The 21,763-nt window shown below is 43.9% G+C and overlaps 1 protein-coding gene across 4 annotated transcripts; it reads left to right on the top strand.

Annotated features, from left to right (window-relative positions):
- Positions 47–21,510, top strand: LOC100523897 (zinc finger protein 501-like). 4 transcript variants are annotated; one of them, XM_021087072.1, is made up of 5 exons: positions 47–6,377; positions 7,461–7,549; positions 10,445–10,547; positions 11,834–11,920; positions 13,917–16,235. In XM_021087072.1, exons 1-5 carry the CDS (start codon positions 6,344–6,346, stop codon positions 15,185–15,187), a joined length of 1,584 nt encoding a protein of 527 aa, XP_020942731.1. In that variant the 5' UTR covers positions 47–6,343; the 3' UTR covers positions 15,188–16,235. The 4 variants fall into 4 exon arrangements, with proteins under 4 accessions (XP_020942731.1, XP_020942733.1, XP_020942734.1 ...); XM_021087074.1 differs by having other exon boundaries at positions 49–6,386; positions 13,917–21,510; XM_021087075.1 differs by lacking the exon at positions 47–6,377 and adding an exon at positions 6,415–6,456.

The raw sequence follows: 21,763 nt of genomic DNA, 5'->3' as shown, positions 1-21,763 counted from the left end.
TTTAATTTCTTTTGCCATATTGGCTCATCAGTGGATGAAGGATAGAGAATTAGCCTGGCCTTTGTCTTTTATCTTGTTAATGAGCAGGAATCTGGAACTCTAGGCAGGACAAGTGGACCTATGGTGAGGCCCAGTAGCAGAGGCCACAAAAAGTCAAAGATCTGACCCTGTGGTCATCAAAGCTCTGACCACTGGTATGGTGCCCAACACATTGAACATGCCATAGGTATCATGTAAGGATGCGGATTCCTTTCCGTCATATGTGTGTATAAAACCCATGCAAAGTCTGCAGAAGAGGCAAATGACCAAATATCCTAGGATGAACAGTTCAACTTATTGATCCATGCTATAGAACCTCATGATAAAGAAATTTGCAATAGCTAAAGTGTTGATAATGAGCAGTGGGTACTGGTTACTATGGCAGAAGCTGTTTGTTGCCAAACTTGTAGACATTCTTTTTTTTCTTTCTTAACAATAGGAAATCTGAGCCTGCCTGAATTGCAGAACGCCCAACTATATTTCTTGGTCTCTTCTGCAGTGAGGTATGGCTAATCAAGCCAATAAAATACTTATATATCAAATATCAGACCAATAATATATTGCTATATCAATTAACAGGCCAATGATATAGTGATATAATTGAAATTTGTTCTATAGGACTTCTGAAAAGGCACCTTAAATGAGAGGACAGCTAGAAAACTTCCCTTTTGCCCTTGTCCTTCCCTTCTTTCTACCTAGAATGTGGTTTTAATGGCTGGAATTCCAGCAGCCATCTGTGACTTTAAGCATATAAGCCATGCCTGAAGGATTGGAGAGGAGACAAACAGAAGACATTTGATGCCCTGATAATCTTACGGAGCCTCCATACCAGCCCTGGACTACCCACTTCTGATCTTGAATGAAAGGGATTAAAGCCTTATGCATTTAACCACTGTATTCACAGCCAAAGGAAATTTCTGTTAAACTTTCCAAAGCAACACATAGAGTCAACAGAAAAGGATCTAACTCTTCTACCCAGAGGGAACACTATTTTAGACCAGGACCATTGTGAGGCTGGCCTGATCTTAGAGGTGTAACAGGCCACATTTTCATGATCAGTTCTGGCGCATCAGTGTCTCCAGGGTTGTGCTAATTGTAGCAAAGTAGAGATGACAGGAAAAGAGGTACATCTTTCCTGTCCCTATAGCTCAGCATAATCCTTTGCAGATCCCTGATAAGAATCTGGTAACTCAACCCTAGAATCCTTCAAATATCCTTTTACATGGCTGATTTTCTTCAGGTCAACTTATCTCCACTCTTACTAAAAAAAATAAAATAGCCATCTATCCATATACAACTATATTTTTAAGGTACTCAGAGAGTGAATTAGAAATTAAATATGTATAACTCACCACAGGAAGTTGGTTACTTGTTACCAAGAGTCAGTTTCATGTGCAGCTCTTGGCTGTTACTGAACTTGGTTGTGGAGCTGACCTAATGGTCTTCCAGGTCTACTGCTTATCTGTTTCTGTTTGGGGATGTGTGAAAGGGAGGGACGTGGTGTGTCTTGGTGCAAAAGGATGACTTGAGATTGGCTGAAAGGTGTTTTTCTTCTAAAGGTTTGTTGGTTTCTCTCACAATGCAAATGCCCATTCCCACTATTTCCTTGCCATTAACCCCCTAGGAGCTACCCTGCTAGGAAATGGCAATTTCCATAACTCCCTTGAAGTCTGTTTGACAGAAGGGTAAGACAGAGTGAGACCTCCTTCAATTGAATAAGTAACCTGATGGGTTTCAAAGCATCCCTGCTGCTATTATTTTCTAGCTGTTGTGAGTGAACAAAGCAAACATACACCAGCAGACCAAGGACAGGATGAAACCAACCCTGAATGTCCTATCTGGGCAAAGTTGATGCAGGCCGCTGTATCACATGGCTTGATATAAACTGCCTAGGTAGACCTCCATGTCTCAGATAGCTTCAAGTTCTTCAGTCTTCACAATTGCCCCTCCCATCAGGTTAGGGTAAGGATTAAAATGCCCAACCAGCATTTGTCAGGTTCCAGAAGGCTCTCCTGGTTATTGCTTGTGATGTCACCAGCCATCTTGGCTTCATTCTGTGGCTCTCTGCTGGACTGCTCTTTTGCAGCTTCTCTCCCATCAGTGTGACTCTTTCATTCTGATGAGTGGTTGGAAATTTTACATGCAAATTCTGTGACTCTTTAATAGAGAATATACATTCCTCAAGCATCTGTCCACTGCCACCAAGCTATTTACTTCCTTGAAACTCTTGGTGCTAGGACCTGAGACCCTCTATCATTCTCTCCTGGCATCTCCAGCTCCTCCTTACTCCATCCAGGTCTCAGCCTGTGCCTCAGCCTTACTTGGCTGGTTCTAACAATTGCTCCTAGCTCCACCTTGAATCTCACTGCTTGTGCCCCACAGTTCCCTGAGACAATGAGGCCGTTAGAGGGACCAGGGGGTCAGAGACCATGTTCCCAGTTTCAGCCCACATTTCCTAGGAAGCTGAGCTTGAGGCTAGGATTAAGAGCTGATGCTTTATGAGGTACAAACCCAGGGTAGCAAAAGTGAGGAAAGGAAGTGAAGCAGGGAGAGATGGGAAGAAAAGCAAGGTGATCTATTCCCCATTGGCCACTGCCTCACAACAGGCTGAGAAATAGTAGGTTATTCATCTACTTGGCTCTGCAAGAAGACGCCAGACTGTCTATGTGGAGAAACTATAGAGCAGTTTATAGGCAGAGAAGCAGAAGGAATTTATCTGATCAAATCCCTCCTGTCTTCTTCACACTTTCAGTCTGCATCATAGGGAAGCAAGATCCCACAGCTCACCGTGTGGCACATTAACAAGTCTGGTGGTACAAGGAGCCAGAAACCTGCCACATGCAGTTGTTTAGCCCCAGGTAAGCAAGGGGAGAGACCCAGGTTGATGATAACTGTCCCCCACAGGTGGTGTGGCCACAGGGCTGAGTGGCCTTATAGGCACTGGCAACTGAGGTGCAGCAAATAGCTGAGGGTCTGTGCAGAGGCCCAGAGGTAACGTGAGCAGGCACAAGACTCACACCTGACTTACTCCCTTTGCTGTTCTGCCCCAAAGCCAATTTCCTGTCTCAAGTGTGCCTCCTTCTCTGACTACCTGAGACTTTTAACTCTTCTGTTGAATCTTCTGTCCCTCAAGCCTCCACCTCTTTGCCACCCAAACTCTTCTTTTACTTTTCAGCTTTTCCCTCATCCATGGTGATTAAAGGATTCTTTGTTTACCTCTTTTAACAACTTTCACATCAAAGTTAATGGCCTTTGATGGCACTGTAGCTTCTTGAGGAAGATAAGGATGCTTTCCTGGCAGGGTGTTGTGGCAAACACAAAGATAGACTAGAAGGAAACAGTGATTCCTACTAAATTCAGGAAAACTCAAGCACAACCCACCCTTAAGTGATAATGGGGACTCACTGGAGACCAATGGATTTTTATCCCAAGGTGTTCACTCGACTGCTTTGTGACACCAATTCATATGCTTGGGCCAGCTGCTGATGTCCATTCTAAAGTAGAGCCTATGCAGATAAAAGCAGGGCTATGAAGAAAGTCCAGGTTTTCCAAAAGCATACAAATGAAAGCCAAATGAGGGCCATATTAGTCTTAGGCACTTAAACCTTCTTTGCAAGTACAGAGCATACTCTCACTCAGTTATCAATCATGTAAGTACCAGTAAATACTCTGAGCATACTCCGTGCCCCATGGAGCTTAATCTCTGGTGTATGTGTGTTGGGATACACCCAATAAAACTAACAATCATATGTTAGAGAGAAGTGCTATGTAAAAAAAAGAAGTATGGTTAGAGAAGTGTTCACAGGGAAGATAAACAAAGGCTTGGAGGTGAGAGAGCAAGCCATGTGGGCAGCTGGGGAAGGACATCCATGCAAAGAAACAAACACAAAGGTTCCATAGTGGAAGTATGGTTCACTTGATTGATGAGTGACAGGCCAGTATGGTGGCAGCAGAACAAAGGGGAAAGGAAGAGATCAGAGTTAGGGGATGTGGATGATGCAGATTTTGAAGGGCTTTGTGGGGCATTGTAAAGGTTCTGGTGTTTTTTTCCGAAATAGGAAGCAGCTATGTTGAGACTAGAACATGCAGGGCAAGAGAAGAAGTGACACCAGTTATGGGCATTTGCAGTGATCCAGACAACAGATGACGGAGGCTTAGACTAGCATCATAGCAGTGGGTGTGGTGAGAAGTAGGCAGATTCTGCATATGTTTTGAGAGCATGGCCAACAGGATTTGTGGAGGAAGTGGGTGTAGGTTGTGAGAAAGAGGACTGGTTGACTCCAAGGTGTCTGAACTGAGCAGCTAGAAGGACAGAGTTGCCGTTCGTTGAGATGGGAAAAACTGCAGGTGGAAGAGTTATGGCAGTGGGGGAGGAAAGACATCAAAAGTTCAGTTTTGAACAGGCTACACTGGCAATCTATATTAGACATCCAAGTAAAGAGTTTGAGGAGATAAGTGGAAGGTCAGAGGAAAAGTCCCAGGCTTGAGATATAAATTGGGAATTGACCACATTTGGGTGGTAGTTAGAACATCTAGACTGAACAAGATCACTAAGGATTAAGTGTTGATAGAAAAGGAAGCAGAGCCCAAGAATTGAGCCCTGGGACATTCTAACATTTAGTTTGTTCCCAAATGAGAAGTTTCAGCATCCCTTGGGGACTTGTTAGATGTGCAGATTCTCAGGCCCCACCCCAGACATCCTGAAATTCAGCACTGTGGTTTAACAAGCCCTCCAGGGGCTTCTGATCATGCTATAGTTTAACCACCACCGGCTTAGAAGCTGAGGAGGAAAAACTACTTAAAGTGCCTGAGAAGGAGTGGCCAGTCAAGGAGGAAAACCAGTGTTTCCAGGAGGGAGTAGTCATTCTGTCACCTACTGTGGATAGGTAAAGTGAGAGGACTAGGGGGGAGTGAGAACTACCCACTGATTGGGTAACAAAAGAAAGGGGATTTTGCAGTGAAGGTTAACAAAAGGAAGGATGGTATTCCCAGGCGTTCAGACATATCAACTGGTGGTACCTTTCACACACATTTTTGGAAAGAAACTGCCCACTCTGTATCTCCTGCTGATGGGGAGGGGGTTCCCTCCAGCTGTTCTTTGAGCTGTCAGGGCTGTGTCTCTGTCACATGCCCCTTCCCCCAGCCCTAGTTGATTAGGAGCCAACCAATTAGAAGATAAGCATAGCTATCTGTATATCAGAAACCTAGTATAATAGTGGTTTATATAAAATAGAAGAGTTTATATCTCTTCACATTAAAGCCCCAAGCTCTGTTCCACCAAACTGTCAGGAGCTCAGTTCTTTCTGTCTGATTGGTTTGCCATCCTTATCCACACCATCCATGATGACTCGCCTGTGTTCCAGCCAGCATGGAGGAGGTTTCTTTTTCCTTTTAAGAATCGCTTTGCTCTCATCCCCCTGGCAAGACGCAAGGATGACAAAAAATGTCGTTTTTACTCCAGACAGCCTTAGGCCTAGCTAAAAGTTGGGATTCTATTAGAGAAAGGACAAACGGACATTGTGGCTTGCACCCAAGCAGGGACAGTTAGGCTAATTTGATTTTCTCTCTTGGAAACTTGAACTGGATAGAAAATTAGCAACTTAATTGTGGATAGATAAGTGAGAACATCAGCCTGAACACCCCGACTCCCAGCCAACTTTTCCTAGAGCTCCTCAGGAGTTTGTAAGACTATGAAAGTTCTGGGCACCTTGAGGTCAGTGGTACTGACCTGCTATTAACTACTAGCCTCTGGCGCCCCAGACTGAGATGCTTTCCAGGACTGAGTCTACTTTTCCTTATTCCGAGGTGCAGCCTGGAGCAAACATTCCCGTTTACTTGGGGGTAATCTCTGTCCCCCCGACAACGGATGGTGGAGACTCAGCTGAAGAGAAGCGACGGGATGGGGTGAGCATCCTTTGGGATGCGGGCGTCTCCCCTCCGAAGGTGTACCGCGGCCAAGAAGGAGGAATCCTGGATGGGTGAGGGGCGCCTCCGTTTGCCTGGGGGAAGGATGAGACGGTGTTTGGCGCCGCCGAGCTCATCTTCCGGGGGCCGGAGCCCAGAGTCGGTATCGAGGAAGGGGCGGTCCTTGGAGCACCCGGAAAGGAGCTCACCGAAGTGCTCACGTACCCTAAAGACCCAACACCGAGCGTTAAGGGGTACTCCGGTACTTAAAGCCGCCGGGCCAGCGCTCCGCGGGGTCCTCTGGGAAGAGGCGTCCGGTGACGCACCCCGCGGAGGATTTTGGGACTTGTAGTTCAGCAGCGAGTTCGGGCCGGCGCCACTCGGCCCAGAAGGCTTTTAGATGCCTTTGTCGCCAGCCAGCAGTCCTCCTTGCTGTTCGTGAGGTCGCGCCTGGGGGGGGGGGGCGTCAAGGAGGGTTAAGCGCGTGTCCTTCTGAGTCTGAGTGGCTGGAAGGTGGGCGGGGGAAGGTTCCTGGGTGGAGGGCGCCGGTCTGCGAGGGGCGCGCGCGCGTTCCTGAGTCTCTGGGTGGACCAGAGCCGTGGATCCCCGGGCCCCTCGTGGGTTCGCCGCGCCCTTCTCGCGCGGTTGTCACCTGCGCCAGCGGGGAGGGAGTCGCTATGGAGTCTTGGGGCAGAGGTGAGAATTTCGGAGGAATGCCGCCTGCTGGAGAGAAAAAGGAGAAAGGCTGCCCTCTGGCTGGGGCAGGCTCGGAAAGAATAAGCATCACGCCTTCTGTGGAGAGAGCCCATTTGGTTTCATGTTGGGGTTTAAGGGGATCCCGTTACCTGCCTCCTCCTGCTGGTCTTTAGGATGATGTATACCTCCTTTGCCCCCCAAATCAACAGATCTGACAATTTGGCTTTTGATAATGACTTTCTTTTGTTCTTATGGGAACCGCGTAAGACAGTTACGGAGGAAGGAGACTATCAAATAGATCCATTTGGCAGATGGAGAAAGTGAGGATTCAAGAAATCACAGAATTTGTTTAGAGTCCTGGATTTCCCCCCCCCCCCACAGGATCCACTGCTTTTCTGAGAAAGCCAGTATTGTATCTGAAAAGCTAATATTCAAGAAGAATTTAACTAGTCTTTCATCCTGTGAGCCTGGACTAGAACAGGAGTGACTCATTAAGTGAGACACGGATTGACATACGGGGACTTTGAGATTGTCTTGATTATCACTCAGCAGATGAGAAATAGGAATATGTATTTTAAGTGTACAGAATATTGTGCCACAGTGCTCCTGGGGTTTAAGGACCGAGGAGCATAGGAGGAACCTGAGGCAGCTGTGGGCGTGGCTGTCTGGTTTCAGAGATGTTTTGGGATTGTCCCCTCGGGGTGGAGGAGGGCTGAGCGTGTGTCCTTCTGGCTCCCTGTGTTGACTTTTCTTTGGTGACAAGTAACTGGGTGGCAATTTCTGTGAGAGTAAATCACTGTGGCTCCTATTTCCACTTATAGGGTCACTTTCTGAGGATTCAGACCTTCCCCATTCCGGAAACCCTAAAGAAAATGGCCTGGTCACTGTGGTGCTGACCCCAGCATCCAAGGTAGGTTTATATTTTTTCTTCTTTTTTTTTCTCCTGTTCTCAGACCATGACTATGGTTCCTGGCATTGTTATGGACTTGCTCAGCCCTGATTGCTACACCACTGGCTTCCTCCTCATAAAATGATGAGCGATAACCTAACAGTAAATGCTCCTCACCTGTGCAGAGCCTGCCCTTTCAGCATTACTTCTCTATCTACTTAGTGCTAGATGCACACGTTCAAGCTTTTCAGTACTGAGATTGGTCTCCTGGTGAGTTGCAAAGGAGTAAGTGCCAGTTGCCTCTGCCTTGTGAAGTTTACTGAGGAGATAAGATATAAATAAGTAAAGCAGTTAAATGGCAGAAGATATATATATATATATATATACACACATATACATATATATAAATGCAGAAATTACTGCATTAAGTAATATTTGACATTACTTAATGTCAAATATGACACACAAGTCATAATAGACAAATCATAAAAGACCTTAGAAGAGGTTTTCCATACTCTTGAGTATTTGGGGGAAAAACACTGGGATAAAAGCTGTACATTGAAAAACAAGTAAGAGTTGGAAAGTGGAATATAGGAATATTCTGAGAGAGGAAACAGCTTTGGCGGAAAAGTCTTCATTTGCTGAGAGAGTTGGAGGTCCTCAGGGGGAATGTGTGTCACTGTGGAGTGAGGCAGGGTGTGATGAGAGAAGCATAGGTGTGTTGTAGCCAGACTACAGGGAAATCCACACAGGACCTTATTCCAAAGACGAATCAGGCCCCATGAAAGTTTTTAGAGGCCTAGCAAGATGAAACCTGCCATGACTGATTGGAGAGAGATTAGTCAAGGTGCTTCTGGAGGATCTGGCCTAGGATACTGGGAGAAGGCAGACCCCGTGGTAAAGGGACTAGGGCTGCTTGTCAATCAGCAGCCCCGTAAGAGAGTGTGATTGCTGAGGTTTTCTGCTGGTGTGTTACTGCTGCATTGTTTGTAAAGAAAGGAGACTATACAATTTACATGGCTTGAGTTGAGCCCTCTCAAGGTGTATGGCCTTAATGGACCATAATTTAAATTGAAAGCATAGTGATTTCATACTTGAAGTATTAGAAAAGGAGTTAAATTATTTTTATTTTTTTAATTTATTTATTTATTTTTGTCTTTTTAGGACTGCACCCGAGGCCTATTGAGGTTCCCAGGCTAGGGGTCTAATCGAAGCTACAGCTACTGACCTACAACACAGCCACAGCAACTTGGGGTCCGAGCTGTGTCTGTGACCTACACCTACATAGCTCATGGAAATGCCAGATCCTTAACCCACTGAGGGAGGCCAGGGATCAAACCCACAACCTCATGGTTCCTAGTTGGATTCATTTCTGCTATGCCACGGAAACTCTGAGTTCAATTATTTTGAGCAGAGGATTTTCAAAATAGGTAGTTCTTTTAATTTTATTTCATTCTATGAATAATTTCACCAGTTGTTTTTGGAGCAGCTATATGTGTGTGTGTGTGTGTGTGTGTGTGTGTGTGTGTGCGTGTGTGTGAGACATAAACATTTGAATGCAGAATCTAAATAAAGTCAACATTATGTTCATATATATATATGTTCAGGGAACTATGGCAAAAGTGATGTCAAAGACATCCATGATGACTAGTTCATTTCCTAGCATCCCAGGGACTGGTTTGTTTTAATGTCTCCATTAATACGAGGTTGTATGAAAAAATTTTCAATTGAATTAGAAGAATTATGAGACATTACTTTTATCAGCAGTAAACAGACTCAGCTGTAGATTCAAAAGAGCATTACCCAACCTGCTCACTCTCCATAAGTTCTAGTAGACAGTCTAAACTTTGTGCTTGTCACCTAAATCAAAGTTAGGTAAACACTCCTGCAGTGTTTTCAGTGTTTGATACTCTTCTGTTGCCTTCCAACCTCTGTTCCCATGTACACTTTTATAGAATGTCCCATTTAAATTTGGTTCTACTAAATCTTGTCCAGGTGTTTCTCCTTTATTCACCTATTGGACGATGTGCCAGAGGCAGGGGCTGCTTCACTGAGCAAACTTGAACCTGGCCTCTGCTCTCATAGAGGTTAGTGTCTAATAGGACAGACAGATGATAATCACACAGTCACCTCAGTGTGTGTGTATAACCCAGGAAAAGGGAAGGAACATGGCGGGTGCTACAACCCAGAGAGTCAGTCACCTTCCCTGAGGAGGTATCACCTGAGCTGAGACCAAAGTGTGAATAGGATGAAAATAACTGAAAGGATGAATCGATGGGAGGATATTCAGGAGCAAGAAGCGGCTGTGTAAAGGGGTAGAAGGGAATGTGGCACACATTTCAGGCCAAAGGACGGCCCCCAGCTGGAGCAGAGACAGTGCAGGAGGAGCTGTGTATGATGGGGTGGAGAGTAGATGGGGGGTGGGGGGGGCGGTCGGACTGATTGGGGAGAAACAAGAATGCACTGGGATCTCCCATAGTATTTGGGCTTAAAATACCATTTGACAAATCTATATACTGTGACATATAGCAAGCATCTTAATATTTAATATATATTGCACTGTATTCTGAAAGGAAACCTAGAGAGAAAAATAATTCATGTTTCTTGAACCTCTTTAAAACCATACCATCAAGGAAATACTTAATTCATAATTATTATATTTTCTCCACCTTCCCACGTCTAAATAGTAAGGACTTCTGTAGTTCTCTAATTTATTGCTACATAAACTAATAACTTTTTGCACAAAAGGTGTTCCTTCCCACTTGCAGGTTACATGTGACTCTGATGCATGGAGGCAAGGAGCCAGTCTGGGTTAGGAGGGATGGTAGAGGTCATTTTCTGTAGCCTTTCTGTCTTCTCTTATGTCCTCTGTTTGAGTCCTTCCCAGAGGTGAGCCGGGTGTGTTTGGTTTTTCAGGAGTCGATGATCAGGGATATGGCTGAGGCTCTCACTCCGTGGAGGCAGCTGAACCCTCCTCAGGGAGACATGCCTGAGAAGCATAGGAATCTGGTCCTGCTGGGTAAGGATGGCTCCCCCACCCCCTGTGAATTTACTTAGTGCCCCAGAGTTCTGAGTTTCTTAAATTCAAAGTTGTTTTTTGTTTTTGTTTTTGTTTTGCTTTTTAGGGCTGCACCTGTGGCATGTGGAAGTTTCCAGGCTAGGGGTTGAATTGGAGCTGCAGCTGCCAGCCTACGCCATAGCCACAGCAGCACAGGATTCAAGCCACATCTTCGACCTATACCACAGCTGGTGGCAACACTGGATCCTTAACCCACTGAGTGAGGCCAGGGATAGAACTGCATCTTCATAGATACAGTCAGGTTCGTTACTGCTGAGCCACAACAGGAACTCCAGTTTCAAAGATTCTTAATTCCTATGTATGGCCTGAGACAAGCAATTTCTGCTTTTTGTTTCTAAATATAGGTTTAACACTTCTAGAGGTAAAAATGGACACCTTGGAGTTCCCGTCGTGGCTCAGTGGAAATGAATCTGACTAGCATCCATGGGGACGAAGGTTCAATCCTTGGCCTCGCTCAGTGGGTTAAGGATCCGGCATTGCCATGAGCTGTGGTGTAGGTCACAGACGCAGCTCGGAACTGGTGTTACTGTAGCTGTGGTGTAGGCCAGCAGCTACAGCTCCAATTCAGCCCCTAGCCTGGGAACCTCCATATGCCGCCGGTGTGGCCTTAAAAGGACAAAAAAAAAAATAAAAATAAAAAAAAAACCACCTTTTTATAAAAAAAATTTTTTTTGTCTATTTTTTAGGGCTGCAGCCATGGCATATGGAAGTTCCCAGGCTAGGCATTGAATCAGGCTGTAGTTGCCGGCTTACACCAGAGCCACAGCAACTCAGGATCCAAGCTGTGTCTGTGACCTACACCACAGCTCACGGCAACGCCAGATCCTTAACCCACTGAGCAAGGCCAAGGATCAAACCTGAGTCCTCATGGATACTAGTTAAATTCGTTACACTGAGCCACGATGGGAACTCTAGAAATGGACACCTTTTAAAAATTGCATTTGCCAAGGCAGTAGCCTCCTTCTTCCCTATTCTCTGACCAAGGATACCGAGACAAAGTTCTAGTGAAAACACCTGCTAAGAAATGTGTGTATTCTTTTAATAGGGAGAGGTAAAAACAAGTGACTTAGTTCTGAACTCAGATAGGCCCCATATCCATCTTCCTCCCTTCTACAGACAGATCCAGAACCCACCTTTTTCTCTCTCTTATACTGTCTTTCCTAACAACCAAGGAGCTAACACTGAACTCTTTACACTGAGACTCCTTATTCTTTGTCTGCAAACAGGGCTTCCAATTTCCAAGCCTGACGTAATCTCTCAGTTGGAGTGTCGGGGGGAGCTGGAGAGAGAAGTCTCAAAGGCAACTAGTCCAGGTGAGTGATTGTTGGAAACAATGAATGTAAAACCAAGATGATCAGTGGGAAGAGTATCTTTGAAATGCTTGTGGAGGAGCCTTTTCAGATATCGCTAGACCTGCGGAAAGGTTGACATGAAGAACCTTTCTCCTGTGCCACATGCCAGCTCTGTGGATGATGATCTGTCATAAAGTCATAAATTTACTTTTTAGACAATAAATACTTTCCACCCTTTCAAGCCAGTTCATTTTACCAAATAAGGTGAGATGAAATCAACATTTTCATGCTTGTTAATGTCTTGGGTGCCAGGCTCCAAACCAGGCTGTTTTGTATGTTATTTTATCTCTGCAGTATAGTGTGACTTTTTGTATCAGATCAATGACTAAATTGATCTCTGAGTTTTCCCTTGCCTTCTTTCTCTAAGTGAAGGCAGCATGGCATAGTGGTTAAGAGTCCAGACTTTGGACCCACTTTTTCTGGGTTCAAAGCCAATTTGAACTACTTACTAGCTCTGCAACCTTTAGCAAGTGAATTATCCTCTCTGTGACTCAAATTCCCCAAATGTAAAATGTAGATAATGATAGCACTTCAGTCACAGGGTGGTTGTGAGGATCAAAGGAAACAATTTCAGAGAAATGCTTAGAATAGTACCTGGCTATATGCTAAGCAAATGATAGCTGATGATTAAATCCTGCTAACATTTCTTTTGAAAGATGTCATGGATTTGAGCCCATCATTCCTGTCAAACTGCATACTGCAGTAGACTACCAGCTAATTATGCTTTCATTAGTCATATCTTTGTCTAATTAGACAGCATAATACTGCCGGATTACCCACAGTGAGTTGCTTACTCTGCCAGTTTTATATTCTTCTACCTGCCTTCAAAGCCTTTATTTTTTGTTTTTTCCTTTTTATGGCTGCACCTGTGGCTAGGGGTCAAATCAGAGCTGCAGCTACAGGCCTACTCCACAGCCACAGCAACATGGGATCTGAGCCACATTTGCAACCTATGCTGCAGCTTGTGGCAATGCCAGATCCTTAACCCACTGAGTGAGGCCAGGGATTGAACCCTCATCCTCACAGACACTATGTTGGGTTCTTAACCTGCTGAGTCACAGTGAGAACTCCCCAGGACCTTTGTTAGTGTACCTGCCTTCTCATTTTACCTTCTCTGTTCAACTTGAACCTTGAACACCAGACAGGCAAGTCTCTGACTGTCCTCCACTAACCATGTGTTCTCTACTGATGTTTGAAGCTTCAGTTTTTCCACTCCCCTGAGCTGAAGGTCCATTTTTTTTTAACCTGTTTCTACCTATTGTCCTTAGAATCCCAGCCACTTCCCTGATTATATGTTGTTGAGAACATCGTATTGTTTTATTTTGTGTAGAGTCATGGTTGGAATAGATTTTAATGACCATTTAAGCCTGGAATATTTAAATGTTTCTAGCAATGCAGCTATCCCCCCAAACTCTTACTAGGAAACTTAGAGCTTGGGGCAAGCATCCTGACAGACTGGGGACTAATCTGAGCATGGGGGGATTTGACCTTCCCCTCCCTACACATGACTCATTTGATTTTGGCCACACCCACGGCATGCAAAAATTCCTGGGCCAGGGATTGAACCTGCACCACAGCAGTAACCAGAGCCATAGCAGTGACAACACGAAATCCTTAGCCTACTCACATACCAGGGAACTCTCAGGGAAGACTGTATTTATTATCTGCTCTTTCCCCATCATCTCTTTTTAGTCTTGTTCTGTTATTCTTTGTTTTTTCCTCCCCTGCTAGATACAGGAATATTGAGTGTCTGCTCCCCTCTCTATGCCTCTGCATCACTTTGCCCAGTCATCTTTCTTTTCTCATGTTCTTGCAACATTGCAAGTCTGTTTTTGAGAATTTCCAAATTCCTCTGTTTCCTGTAAACACGTTTTTGTTAGTTTCATTATTTGCCTAACATAGCAATTATTTTTCTCTTAGTCTGGAAAGCAATACATTGTGTTTTTGTTTCTTTCAGACTGGGGGCCAGGACCAGAAAGCAAGGAGCTAATTCCAGAGCAGGACATTTCTGAAGAAGAATCAGCCCCTGTGGTATTAATAGAAAGATTTCCAAAGGAAAGTTCCATTGACTGTGAGGATTCTTTAGAGAGTCAGCAGGAAAACCATGAGAAACATTTAATCCAAGAGATTGTCCCTCAGAAGAAACCTTCAGGGGAGAGAAGTTACCAGTGTGATGGATTTGGAAGAAAATTTAGTCGGAGGTCATTACTTGTTCAACAGCAAGGAGAGGGAAAACATGGTTGTGATTCATTTAAAAAGAACTTGAAACAAAATTCAGATCTAATGAAACATGAGAAAATGTGTGTAGGAAAGAAACCTTGGAAATGCAATGAGTGTGAGAAGGCCTTTAGTTACTACTCAGCTTTTGTCTTGCATCAGAGAATTCACACAGGAGAAAAACCCTATGAATGTAATGAGTGTGGTAAAGCCTTTAGCCAGAGCATACACCTTACTCTACACCAGAGAATTCATACAGGAGAGAAACCTTACAAATGTCACGAATGTGGGAAAGCCTTCAGTCACCGCTCAGCCCTTATTCGGCATCATATTATCCATACTGGGGAGAAACCCTATGAATGCAGTGAATGTGGGAAGGCCTTTAATCAGAGTTCATACCTTACTCAGCATCAGCGAATTCATACTGGAGAGAAACCTTATGAGTGTAATGAATGTGGGAAGGCCTTCAGCCAAAGCACGTTCCTTACCCAGCATCAGGTCATTCACACTGGAGAGAAACCCTATAAGTGTAACGAATGTGGAAAAGCTTTCAGTGATCGTTCAGGCCTTATTCAACACCAGAGAACTCATACTGGGGAGAGGCCTTATGAGTGCAATGAATGTGGGAAAGCCTTTGGCTACTGTTCTGCCCTGACTCAACACCAGAGGACTCATACTGGGGAGAAACCCTACAAATGCAATGATTGTGCCAAAGCTTTCAGTGACCGCTCAGCCCTTATTCGTCATCAGAGGACACACACTGGAGAGAAGCCCTACAAGTGTAAGGATTGTGGAAAAGCTTTCAGCCAAAGCTCATCTCTTACAAAGCATCAGAAAACTCACACTGGAGAAAAACCTTATAAGTGTAAGGAATGTGGGAAAGCTTTCAGCCAGAGTTCATCCCTTTCTCAGCATCAGAAAACTCATGCTGGAGGGAAAAACAAGGAATATGGAAAAGCCTTTAGTGAGCATTCAGCCTTTGGCCAGCAAAAGAGAATTCATACTGGATAAAGGCCATGTAAATGTAGGACATTCAGAACATATTTATGGAACAATCACTATACATGCTGAAAGGGCTACAAAGGAATTTAAGACTGTTACAAAAAAGATATTGAGAAGTCATTGTTGATAGGAGACATAGCTGACTTGAGTGTGAAAGAAGAGTTTTACATTTTTAAAAATGTCCTAACAGAGGATGTTGTGAATTTCCCTGGGAAGAGAGAATTATTTCCAACACCCTTATGTGTATGAATGTTGCCAAATCCTTTGGAGACAAATAGGGTGTGCCATGATGGAAAGAGGATGTCTTAGCTGGGCTAGGTGGTCTCATAATGCTAAGGGGGATCCAGTTTTTAAAGGAATAAATGGTTCTTTTAGGGGACTTGCAGGAGTAGAAATCAGAGGTTGGCAGTTCACAATGAGTCTGTCCAGTGTGGAGAGTGGCGATTGAAGGGAACTTGCCTTTGATCTTAAATCCAAGAGCACTTGGGAGGTAGATGGCAAGGATAGGAGAGGAGAACTGGGGGGATGAAGTCAAGAAATGTTGATTGAGATAACCACACAAATGAGTACTAACAACCAGGAAAAATATTAGTCAAACTTGTTAGTTGGTCAGTTGCAAAGTCTCCATCTTGAGGCCAAGGAATGTGGCCTGGCAAGTCTGCTTCTGCACTTTTGGTCTCTTAGACCTTGCTTCTTGAGAAGGCACCTACTAAGAATCATATTAACTCCAAGAGTCAAGATCAACAGCTAGAAAGGGAGACTATGGAAGGGACTGCTAATGTTTTCAATTTATTTTCAGCTGAGTTACCTGAGAATGTGCATATTTATCAAGCTTTACCTCAGTTGTATATAGTTTGTACCTTATACTTTTCATACAGTCATTTTATTTAGCTGTAGACCTGAACTGGCACTGTGTATTAGATTGTGAAAAACTTGAAAAGACTAGACATACTTACCTTTCATCATTTTACTTTTGAATAGAGGCAGATGACATCTTTTTTTTTTTTTTTTCATTAGCCACATCCATGGCCAGGGGTTGAATCCAAGCCATAGCTGTGACCTCTGCCACAGCTGTGGGCAATGCTGGATCCTTAACCCACTGTGCCTGGCCCAGGGATCAAGCCCACGCCACCATAGAGACAATGCCAGATACTTGACCTGCTGCACCACAGTGGGAACTCTGCAGGTGACATCTTTTTTGTTTTCATGGAAATTTTGAAGGTTATTTTTGCAGACAATTTGAATACTGTGTTTTTAGTTTGTACAAGTTTGACTATGATGTCTTAGTGTGCATTACTTTGAGTTTATCCTGTTTCCTGAGTTTCTTGAATCTGTAGGTTTATGTCTTTTGCCAAATTGGGGTAGTTCTCAGCCATCACTTCTTTGAATATATTTTCAGCCCCTACTTCCTCACCCTTTTCCTCCTTCCAGGACACTGATTTTACAAAGGTTAGATCTTTAATTATAGTCTTGTAGGTTCCTGAGGCTCTGTTTATTCATTTTTCACTGTATTTTTGTCTTAGTCTTCCTGGGCTGCAATAACAAAATACCATAGACTAGGTGGCTCAAACAACAGAAATTAATTTCTCATAGTTATAGAGGCTGGAAGTCCAAGATCAGGGTGTTTACTTTGGTCTCTGGTGGGGGCTCTCTTCCTGGCCTACAGATGGCTGCCTTCTTGCTGTGTTCTCACATTGCCTTTCCTTGGTGCATGTGTGTGGAAAGAATAAGGGAAAACTCTTTCTTTTCCTCTTATAAAGCTACCAGTCCTATTTGATTAGGAATCCAGTCTTTTGACCACATTCAACCTTAATTAACCCTGAAAAACTCTACCTCCAAATACAGTCTCATTGGAAGTTAGCACTTTAGCATATGAATACAATTCAGTCCATAGCATTCAATGCCTGGCCTCCCAGAATTCATGTTCTCACAAGCAAAATAAATTGACTCCATCCCAGCAACCCTCCAAAATCTTAACTGATTCCAGCATCAACTCTAAAGTCAGGTTCAAAGTCCCACTGAAAGTATCACATAAATCAGATATGGGTAAGACTCAAAGTATCATTCATCCTGAGGCCAAGTTCTTGTCCTACTGTGAACCTGCAAAACCAGGTAAGTTATGTGCTTCCAAAACATGATTGTGGGACATCATAAGATAGACATTCTTTTTCTCAAAGGGAATTAAAAGGAGAGGGTGATGGGTCCCCAGCAATCCCCACACCCAGCAAGGCAAACTCCATGAGACCTTAAGGCTGAATAAGTTCTATCATCTGGTCCTGTAGCATCTAAGTCCGACAGCCTTCCTTCATTTGTCAGGTTTTTCTGTCCCTTTTAGACCCAGCTGGCAGTGTTTCTGCTGGTATAACCCTGTTTCTATTCCTGGCTTCTGCTGATGGCTGATGAAGTCTAGGGTCACACCCATGATCTCTTTATCAAGTAGTTGCTCAGCCACACCCTTAGTGTTCTTTTTAGATGACATTTTCTGGGAGTTTCCCTGTGACTCACTTTCCTGTATTTTGCAGCATGGCTAGAATTTCCCAAATCTCTAAGTTCTAGCTCATTTTTGCTTAACAATTCCTTCTTCAGTTCATCTCTCTCTTCTTGAATTTTCCTCTCAGCAGAAAGGAGCGCCCAAGCTGTGCCTCCAGTACTTTGCTTGGAAATCCCCACAAGTTCTACCTTCCACTAAACTCTAGAACACAGTGCAGCCAAATTCTTGCAGTTTTATAGAATTATCTTTCTTCCTGTTTCCAATAATGTGTCCCTCATTTCCATCTGAGACCTCACCAGAATGGCCTTAAATATCCATATTTCTAGCATGCAGCTCAAACCTCTTCCAGCCTGTGCCCATTAATGAGTTCCAAACTACATTTTTAGGTATTTGTTAGAACAGCAGCCCACTTCTAGCTACCAACATCTGTCTTAATCTGCCTGGGTTCCAAAACAAAATGCCAGCAGATCTCATTTTATTGCATTTCATTTTATTGCACTCCAAATGTATTACAGTTTTTTGGCTTTTTTTGTTTTAACAAATGTGGCAACCCTGTGTTGAGCAATTCTGTTAGTGCTAACAGCATTTGCTCACTTCATGTCTCTGTGTCATATTTTAGCATTTCAATATTTCAAACTTTATTATTATATATGTTAGGGTGATCTGTGATCAGTGATCTTTAGTAGTATTATTATGAGTCACTGAAGGCTCAGATGATGGTTAGTGTTTTTTTAGCAATAAAATATTTTAAAATTAAGATAAGTACGTTTTTTAGACATAACCATTACACATTTAAGAGACTACAGTCTAATGTAACGACAGCTTGAATATGCACGAGGAAACCTAAAAATGTATGTGACTCACTATTGCAGTATTCACTTTATTGTGGTTTTTTTGGAACTGACCCTGCACCATCTCTGAGGTGTGCCTGTGCTGTAGCCTAGGTGGCTCAAACAACAGAAATTTAATTCTCACAGTGCTGGAGGCGGAGAAAGCCAAGATCAAGGTGGCAGTCAATTTAGTTTCTGCTAAGAGCCCTCTTCCTGGCTTGCAGATGGCCACTTTCTGACTGTGTCCTCATCACCTTTGCTCGGTGCATGGGTGGAGGGGGAGAGAATTCTCTCTTCCTCTCTTTAGAAGTCAACCAGTCTTATCAGAGTAAGAGCCCTCATTTGACCTAATTACCTTCTAAAAGCCTTACTTCTAAATGCAGTCATATTGGGGGCTCCTAAGTCTTCCATATATAAATTTGGGGGACACAGTTCAATTCATAGCAATTTACTCTTTGTTGTTCAGATTGGGTATTTTCTCTTGTTCCGTCTTCAAGTTCACTGATGCCCATTAATGTATTTGAGCCCATTGATGTATTTTTCGCTTGCGTTTGACTCTCCATTCTGTTTCTCTGCTCAGAATTTATTTTTAAATTTGAATCAAGCATGTTTGTAATTGCTCACCAAGTCATTGTTTTAATGACTGTTTTAAAATCCTTCCCAGTTAATCCTAACATCTGTGCCATGTCAATTTTGGCATCTGTGGATCATCTTCTCACTTAGGTTGAGTTTTTCCTGGTTCTTTGTGTGATGAGTGATTTTCAGTTGAAATCTGAACATTCTGTATATTATATTCTGGGGCTCTGAGTTCTGTTTGGAGCTCTGTTTGGGCCAGATCCGAGGACTCTGCTCTGCTGGAGAAGGGGTTGGGGGGACACTGCCTTATTCCTGTAAGTTGGTGTTGGAAATCCAAACCCACCATTGGTCTTTATTGCTATGCGGGACAGGGGTTCCTGTTACTGCTGGGCTGGGGTGGGAGTTGGAGCTCCTCACATGGCCTCCACTGACACCACATCACCAGTAAGGATGGGGAGAGACGTCTGGTCCCTGGTTAGGGTTGGAAGCCTAGTCTCCCCACGTGGTCCCCAGTTGTGACACTGCCAAGGTGGGATGGGGAGGGGTTAGATTTTAAAGTCCTGTCCGGAGTTCCCGTCGTGGCGCAGTGGTTAACGAATCCGACTAGGAACCATGAGATTGCGGGTTCGGTCCCTTCCCTTGCTCAGTGGGTTAACGATCCGGCGTTGCCGTGAGCTGTGGTGTAGGTTGCAGACGCGGCTCGGATCCCGAGTTGCTGTGGCTCTGGCGTAGGCTGGTGGCTACAGGTCCGATTCGACCCCTAGCCTGGGAACCTCCATATGCCGCGGGAGCGGCCCAAGAAATAGCAACAACAACAACAACAACAACAACAACAACAAAGACCAAAAAATAAATAAATAAAGTCCTGTCCCCCACTTGACATTCTGTGACACCACTCAAGGTGGAGGGGGGGCATTGAGGACCCTCATTACAGCCTGGGGAGAGTGGGCGTGTAGGCTCTCCACTCAGCCTTTGTTGGTGTGGATAGGACCACAGTGTCTTTCCATGACCTCTGGCTGGAGTAGGGTGGTTATTGTCTAAAAGTGTTCTATCTCCCTAGGCCACTCTTTTCCTATTCCCTTGACTAGAAAGACCACCCTCTTCTTGGTTTTTGTTTGTGTGGGTGTTTCTGGATTGCCCACTTTTTCAGAGCAGTGAGGCAGAAGGAAAACCCAAAGAGTGCTCTCTTCTTCCTCAGGCCCCAGGTCCCCAGCCAGTCTGTACTCTCTCCAGCTTTCAGAATCTTCTTATGTTGTTTTCTGTAGCATGTCCAGGGTTTTTAGCTGTACTTGGAGAAACAAGGAAAGTCACAACTCCCTCTTTCTCCTGACATTCTCCCATCTGACACTGAAATGGCAGGTCAAGTTGTGTCAGAGGTTTGTGGCATGAACAGGGCATTTGTACCCAAGTAAGGACCAAGAGGAATGCTTACTTGTTCCCAAGTTGGAAGGTAGAAACTGCTAGGCCTCTAGCATTATCTGGCTTTGAAGGAGCTATAGTTTTTAAGTTGAGAAAACACCAGTATTAAATTGTAGATTACAGATTTGAGAAGGAAGGCTAGATATGACTAAGAAAATAAACGGGACTTTCCATAGTGGCTCAGTGGAAACAAATCTGACTAGTATCCATGACGATTTGGGTTTGATCCCTGGCTTCTCTCAGTGAGTTAAGGATCCAGCGTTGCCATGAGCTGTGGTATAGGTTGCAGACAAGGCTTGGATCCCGCATTGCTGTGGCTGTGGCATAGGCCAGTGGCTACAGCTCTGATTTGACTCCTAGCTAGGGAACCTCCATGTGCCACAGGTGCAGCCCTAAAAAAAAAAAAAAAAGAGAGAGAGAGAGAGAAAGAAATAAACTATGGAGTTAAACATTTGTTCCAAGAGCATGTGATAACCACTGGAGAGTTAGGTTCAGAATTTCGGGGTTTCTCCTCCTAGTTTGTATTATCTATATGTGGATTGCATAGGATATAACAGAAAAACAACAGAAGGACAATACTTGGGACTTGGGACAAATCACTTCATCCATTTAAATCTCTTTTCTCATTTATGTATTTTTTTCTTTTCTTCTTTTTTGGCCACACCCTTGGCATATGGAAGTTCCTGGGCTAGGGATCAAATCCGAGCCAGAGCTGTGACTTGCACCACAGCTGCAGCAATGCCGGATCTTTAGCCCACTGGGCCATAATAAGAACTCTCATTTCTGTATATTTTAAAAGGTAGTACCTACTTGAGAGTGGCTATTTTAGGTAGAGAATGGATGCAGAGTGATTTGTAAGCTATCAAATGCTGTATAACTAGGTATTGATATAGCTATTTACATGACGTCTCTATCATATATGCCATATGATGGTGTAGCCCAATGAAAATGATAATGAATATAATGGAATGTATCTTTTATCTCATTTTAAAAAATAAAGTCTTAAAAAATGAAAAGTAGTAAAATATGCATCTTTTGAGATGATCATATGGTTTAATCTGTTAATATGCTACATTGATAAATCTTTTTTTTTTTTTGCATTATAGGGCCGCATGCATGGCATATGGAAGTTCCCAGGCTAGAGGTTGAGTCAGAGCTTCAGCTGCTGGCCTAAGCCATGGCCACAGCAACACAGGATCTGAGCCACTTCTGCAACCTACACGTCACAGCTCATGACAATACCAGGTCCTTAACCCACTGAGAGAGCCC

The sequence above is a fragment of the Sus scrofa genome, chromosome 3 (genome assembly GCF_000003025.6).
Source record: "Sus scrofa isolate TJ Tabasco breed Duroc chromosome 3, Sscrofa11.1, whole genome shotgun sequence".
NCBI lineage: Eukaryota > Metazoa > Chordata > Mammalia > Artiodactyla > Suidae > Sus > Sus scrofa.
The sequence above is the reverse complement of the archived record's forward strand: the minus strand, read 5'-3'. Positions and strand labels throughout refer to the sequence as shown.

What these genes read in the sequence shown, in the direction of transcription:
- LOC100523897 (XM_021087072.1), top strand. Translation starts at nt 6,344, where the DNA reads ATGCCTTTGTCGCCAGCCAGCAGTCCTCCTTGCT. An exon ending in AGCCAGCAGTCCTCCTTGCT is followed by an intron (nt 6,378 to 7,460) that starts GTTCGTGAGGTC and finishes TTCCACTTATAG; the next exon opens with GGTCACTTTCTGAGGATTCA. An exon ending in CTCAAAGGCAACTAGTCCAG is followed by an intron (nt 11,921 to 13,916) that starts GTGAGTGATTGT and finishes TGTTTCTTTCAG; the next exon opens with ACTGGGGGCCAGGACCAGAA.